This window comes from Lampetra fluviatilis, unplaced genomic scaffold (genome assembly GCF_964198595.1).
Source record: "Lampetra fluviatilis unplaced genomic scaffold, kcLamFluv1.1 SCAFFOLD_859, whole genome shotgun sequence".
Lineage (NCBI taxonomy): Eukaryota > Metazoa > Chordata > Hyperoartia > Petromyzontiformes > Petromyzontidae > Lampetra > Lampetra fluviatilis.
In genome coordinates this window covers 3,897-10,000 of record NW_027620476.1, presented here as the reverse complement: position 1 = coordinate 10,000, position 6,104 = coordinate 3,897, and the positions used below count along the sequence as shown (strand labels likewise).

General features: G+C 55.6%; 1 protein-coding gene across 1 annotated transcript in view; it reads left to right on the top strand.

Annotated features, from left to right (window-relative positions):
- The window catches only part of MMUT (methylmalonyl-CoA mutase), an 18,080-nt gene extending 15,628 nt beyond the window's left edge, over positions 1-2,452 (top strand). The window contains exons 7-8 of the mRNA XM_078884561.1: positions 1,645-1,760; positions 2,299-2,452. Of these exons, the coding sequence (XP_078740687.1) occupies positions 1,645-1,760; positions 2,299-2,442 (260 nt within the window). The 3' untranslated portion in view covers positions 2,443-2,452. The remainder of the gene's footprint in view (positions 1-1,644; positions 1,761-2,298) is intronic.
- The last annotated feature ends 3,652 nt before the right edge of the window (positions 2,453-6,104 follow it).

Here is a 6,104-nt window from a genome sequence, read left to right as displayed (position 1 = left end):
TCGCCTGCTAGGCCTCAGGGCTCAGCCTCGCCCGCTAGGCCTCAGGGCTCAGCCTCGCCCGCTAGGCCTGAGGGCTCAGCCTCGCCCGCTAGGCCTCAGGGCTCAGCCTCGACCGCTAGGCCTGAGGGCTCAGCCTCGCCCGCTAGGCCTCAGGGCTCAGCCTCGCCCGCTAGGCCTGAGGGCTCAGCCTCGCCCGCTAGGCCTCAGGGCTCAGCCTCGCCCGCTAGGCCTGAGGGCTCAGGCTTAGACTCCGCTAGGCCTCGCTTGCTAGGCCTCAGGCCTCAGCCTCGCCTGCTAGGCCTCAGGGCTCAGCCTCGCTCGCTAGGCCTCGCCTGCTAGGCCTCAGGGCTAGACTCCTGTAGACCTCGCCCGCTAGGCCTGAGGGCCCAAGCATCGACTCAGGTAGGCCTCTCCCTACTAGTCCACAGGCCTCAGCCTCACCCGCTAGGCCTCGCCTTACTAGTCCACAGGGCTTGGGCTTAGACTCCGCTAGGCCTCAGGCCTCAGCCTCGCCCGCTAGGCCTCGCCCGCTAGGCCTCGCCCGCTAGGCCTCGCCCGCTAGGCCTCAGGGCACAGGCTTCGACTCAGGTAGGCCTCGCCCCGTGGGCGACAGGCTTTGGACCTAGCTTAGGCCTCATCCTAGGTGAGGGGGAAGGCTTAGGGCCTAGCTTCAGTGCTGTCTCTCTCCCCGTGTCTCTCTCCCCGTGTCTCTCTCCACGTGTCTCTCTCCCTGTGTCTCTCTCCACGTGTCTCTCTCTCCCTTTCCGTGTCTCTCTCTCTCCCCGTGTCTCTCTCCCCGTGTCTCTCTCTCTCCCCGTGTCTCTCTCTCTCCCCGTGTCTCTCTCTCTCCCCGTGTCTCCCCGTGTCTCTCTCCCCGTGTCTCTCTCTCCGTGTCTCTCTCCCCGTGTCTCTCTCTCTGTGTCTCTCTCCCCGTGTCTCTCTCCCCATGTCTCTCTCTCTCCCCGTGTCTCCCCGTGTCTCTCTCTCCCCGTGTCTCTCTCTCCGTGTCTCTCTCCCCGTGTCTCTCTCCCCGTGTCTCTCTCTCTCCCCGTGTCTCTCACCGTGTCTCTCTCTCTCTCCCCGTGTCTCTCTCTCTCCCCGTGTCTCTCACCGTGTCTCTCTCTCTCTCCCCGTGTCTCTCTCTCTCCCCGTGTCTCCCCGTGTCTCTCTCTCTCTCCCCGTGTCTCTCTCCCCGTGTCTCTCTCTCTCCCCGTGTCTGCCCGTGTCTCTCTCTCCCCGTGTCTCTCTCTCTCCCCGTGTCTCCCCGTGTCTCTCTCTCCCCGTGTCTCTCTCCGTGTCTCTCTCCCCGTGTCTCTCTCCCCGTGTATCTCTCTCTCCCCGTGTCTCCCCGTGTCTCTCTCTCCCCGTGTCTCTCTCTCCGTGTCTCTCTCCCCGTGTCTCTCTCCCCGTCTCTCTCTCCCCGTGTCTCACCGTGTCTCTCTCTCTCCCCGTGTCTCCCCGTGTCTCCCCGTGTCTTTCTCTCTCCCCGTGTTTCTCTCCCTGTGTCTCTCTCCCCGTCTCTCTCTCCCCGTGTCTCTCTCTCCCCGTGTCTCCCCGTGTCTCTCTCTCCCCGTGTCTCTCTCCCCGTGTCTCACCGTGTCTCTCTCTCTCCCCGTGTCTCTCCCCGTGTCTCTCTCTCTCTAGGACTGGAGGTGATTGTGGGAGTGAACCGCTACCGCATGGAGAAGGAGGACGCCGTGGAGATTTTGTCCATCGACAACTCGGCCGTACGAGCCAAACAGCTGGCCAAGCTGAAGAAGGTGCAAGGAGAGAGACACGGGGGGGGGGGTGGTGATGATGATGGTGATGTTGTTGATGTTGTTGATGGTGATGATGGTGATGGTGATGTTGTTGATGTTGTTGATGATGATGATGGTGATGTTGTTGATGTTGATGTTGTTGTTGTTGATGTTGATGATGATGATGAAGTTGTTGATGTTGATGTTGTTGTTGTTGATGTTGATGATGATGATGATGGTGATGTTGTTGATGTTGTTGATGGTGATGATGGTGATGATGGTGATGGTGGTGATTGTGGTGAAGATGTTGTTGATGATGATGATGATGTTGAAGTTGTTGATTGTGGTGATGTTGATGGTGGTGATGTTGATGATGTTGATGATGTTGTTGATGTTGTTGATGTTGGTGGTGGTGGTGATGTTGTTGTTGTTGACGCTGTTGTTGGTGTTGACGCAGTTGTTGACGTTGTTGTTGTTGTTGTTGACGCTGTTGTTGACGCTGTTGTTGTTGATGTTGATGTGGTTGTTGACGCTGTTGTTGTTGTTGTTGTTGACGCAGGTCAAGGAGAGCCGCGATGCGTCTGCGGTGGCCTCGGCGCTCAGCCGACTCCGTGAAGCTGCCGGAAGCAGCGACAGCCTCATCCTCGCCGCTGTCGCAGCTGCTACGTGCAGGTCCCTTAGCTCTCCCTTAGCTCTCCCTTAGCTCTCCCTTAGCTCTCCCTTAGCTCTCCCTTAACTCTCCCTTAGCTCTCTCTTAGCTCTCCCTTAGCTCTCTCCCTGAGCTCTCCCTTAGCTCTCCCTTAGCTCTCCCTTAGCTCTCCCTTAGCTCTCCCTTAGCTCTCCCTTAGCTCTCCCTTAGCTCTCCCTTAGCTCTCCCTTAGCTCTCCCTTAGCTCTCTCCCTTAGCTCTTCCTTAGCTCTCCCTTAGCTCTCCCTTAGCTCTCTCCCTTAGCTCTCCCTTAGCTCTCCCTTAGCTCTCCCTTAGCTCTCCCTTAGCTCTCCCTTAGCTCTCTCCCTTAGCTCTCCCTTAGCTCTCTCCCTTAGCTCTCTCCCTTAGCTCTCCCTTAGCTCTCCCTTAGCTCTCCCTTAGCTCTCCCTTAGCTCTCTCCCTTAGCTCTCTCCCTTAGCTCTCCCTTAGCTCTCCCTTAGCTCTCCCTTAGCTCTCTCCCTTAGCTCTCCCTTAGCTCTCCCTTAGCTCTCCCTTAGCTCTCCCTTAGCTCTCCCTTAGTTTTCTCCCTTAGCTCTCCCTTAGCTCTCCCTTAGCTCTCACTTAGTTCTCTCCCTTAGCTCTCCCTTAGCTCTCTCCCTTAGCTCTTCCTTAGCTCTCTCCCTTAGCTCTCCCTTAGCTCTCTCCCTTAGCTCTCCCTTAGCTCTCTCCCTTAGCTCTCCCTTAGCTCTCTCCCTTAGCTCTCTCCCTTAGCTCTCCCTTAGCTCTCCCTTAGCTCTCCCTCAGCCTTCTCCCTTAGCTCTCTCTCTTAGCTCTCCCTTAGCAGGTCCCTTAGCTCTCCCTTAACTCTCCCTTAGCTCTCCCTTAGCTCTCCCTTAGCTCTCCCTTAGCTCTCCCTTAGCTCTCCCTTAGCTCTCTCTCTTAGCTCTCCCTTAGCTCTCCCTCAGCTCTCTCTCTTAGCTCTCCCTTAGCTCTCCCTCAGCTCTCCCTTAGCTCTCCCTTAGCTCTCCCTTAGCTCTCCCTCAGCTCTCTCTCTTAGCTCTCCCTTAGCTCTCCCTCAGCTCTCTCTTAGCTCTCCCTCAGCTCTCCCTCAGTTCTCCCTTAGCTCTCCCTTAGCTCTCCCTTAGCTCTCCCTTAGCTCTCCCTTAGCTCTCCCTTAACTCTCCCTTAGCTCTCCCTTAGCTCTCCCTTAGCTCTCCCTTAGCTCTCCCTTAGCTCTCTCCCTTAGCTCTCCCTTAGCTCTCCCTTAGCTCTCCCTTAGCTCTCCCTTAGCTCTCCCTTAGCTCTCTCTTAGCTCTCCCTTAGCTCTCTCCCTTAGCTCTCCCTTAGCTCTCCCTTAGCTCTCCCTTAGCTCTCCCTTAGCTCTCCCTTAGCTCTCTCCCTTAGCTCTCCCTTAGCTCTCCCTTAGCTCTCCCTTAGCTCTCTCTCTTAGCTCTCTCTTAGCTCTCTCCCTTAGCTCTCCCTTAGCTCTCCCTTAGCTCTCCCTTAGCTCTCCCTTAGCTCTCCCTTAGCTCTCCCTTAGCTCTCCCTTAGCTCACTATCTTAGCTCTCCCTTAGCTCTCCCTTAGCTCTCCCTTAGCTCTCCCTTAGCTCTCCCTTAGCTCTCCCTTAACTCTCTCTTAGCTCTCCCTTAGCTCTCCCTTAGCTCTCCCTTAGCTTTCTCCCTTAGCTCTCTCCCTTAGCTCTTCCTTAGCTCTCCCTTAGCTCTCCCTTAGCTCTCCCTTAGCTCTCCCTTAGCTCTCTCCCTTAGCTCTCTCTCTTAGCTCTCCCTTAGCTCTCCCTTAGCTCTCCCTTAGCTCTCCCTTAGCTCTCCCTTAGCTCTCCCTTAGCTCTCCCTTAGCTCTCTCCCTTAGCTCTCTCTCTTAGCTCTCCCTTAGCTCTCCCTTAGCTCTCCCTTAGCTCTCCCTTAGCTCTCCCTTAGCTCTCTCTTAGCTCTCTCTCTTAGCTCTCTCTCTTAGCTCTCCCTTAGCTCTCCCTTAGCTCTCCCTTAGCTCTCTCTTAGCTCTCTCCCTTAGCTCTCCCTTAGCTCTCCCTTAGCTCTCCCTTAGCTCTCCCTTAGCTCTCCCTTAGCTCTCTCTCTTAGCTCTCCCTTAGCTCTCCCTTAGCTCTCTCTCTTAGCTCTCCCTTAGCTCTCTCTTAGCTCTCCCTTAGCTCTCTCCCTTAGCTCTCTCTCTTAGCTCTCCCTTAGCTCTCTCTCTTAGCTCTCCCTTAGCTCTCCCTTAGCTCTCCCTTAGCTCTCTCCCTTAGCTCTCCCTTAGCTCTCCCTTAGCTCTCCCTTAACTCTCCCTTAGCTCTCCCTTAGCTCTCCCTTAGCTCTCCCTTAGCTCTCCCTTAGCTCTCCCTTAGCTCTCCCTTAGCTCTCTCCCTTAGCTCTCCCTTAGCTCTCCCTTAACTCTCCCTTAGCTCTCTCCCTTAGCTCTCCCTTAGCTCTCCCTTAGCTCTCCCTTAGCTCTCCCTTAGCTCTCCCTTAGCTCTCCCTTAGCTCTCCCTTAACTCTCCCTTAGCTCTCTCCCTTAGCTCTCCCTTAGCTCTCCCTTAGCTCTCCCTTAGCTCTCCCTTAGCTCTCCCTTAGCTCTCCCTTAGCTCTCCCTTAGCTCTCCCTTAGCTCTCCCTTAGCTCTCCCTTAGCTCTCTCCCTTAGCTCTCTCCCTTAGCTCTGCCTTAGCTCTCCCTTAGCTCTCCCTTAGCTCTCCCTTAGCTCTCCCTTAGCTCTCTCCCTTAGCTCTCCCTTAGCTCTCCCTTAGCTCTCCCTTAGCTCTCTCTTTTAGCTCTCTCCCTTAGCTCTCCCTTAGCTCTCCCTTAACTCTCCCTTAGCTCTCCCTTAGCTCTCCCTTAGCTCTCCCTTAGCTCTCCCTTAGCTCTCTCCCTTAGCTCTCCCTTAGCTCTCCCTTAGCTCTCTCTTAGCTCTCCCTTAGCTCTCCCTTAGCTCTCTCCCTTAGCTCTCCCTTAGCTCTCTCTTAGCTCTCCCTTAGCTCTCCCTTAGCTCTCCCTTAGCTCTCCCTTAACTCTCCCTTAGCTCTCCCTTAGCTCTCCCTTAGCTCTCCCTTAGCTCTCCCTTAGCTCTCCCTTAGCTCTCTCCCTTAGCTCTCCCTTAGCTCTCTCTTAGCTCTCCCTTAGTTCTCTCTCTCTTAGCTCTCCCTTAGCTCTCCCTTAGCTCTCCCTTAGCTCTCCCTTAGCTCTCCCTTAGCTCTCTCTTTTAGCTCTCTCCCTTAGCTCTCCCTTAGCTCTCCCTTAACTCTCCCTTAGCTGTCCCTTAGCTCTCCCTTAGCTCTCCCTTAGCTCTCCCTTAGCTCTCTCCCTTAGCTCTCCCTTAGCTCTCCCTTAGCTCTCTCTCTTAGCTCTCCCTTAGCTCTCTCTCTCTTAGCTCTCCCTTAGCTCTCCCTTAGCTCTCCCTTAGCTCTCCCTTAGCAGGTCCCTTAGCTCTCCCTTAGCTCTCCCTTAGCTCTCCCTTAGCAGGTCCCTTAGCTCTCCCTTAGCTCTCCCTTAGCTCTCCCTTAGCTCTCCCTTAGCTCTCCCTTAGCTCTCTCTCTTAGCTCTCCCTTAGCTCTCCCTTAGCTCTCCCTTAGCTCTCCCTTAGCTCTCCCTTAGCTCTCTCCCTTAGCTCTCCCTTAGCTCTCCCTTAGCTCTCCCTTAGCTCTCCCTTAGCTTTCTCCCTTAGCTCTCCCTTAGCTCTCCCTTAGCTCTCCCTTAGCTCTCCCTT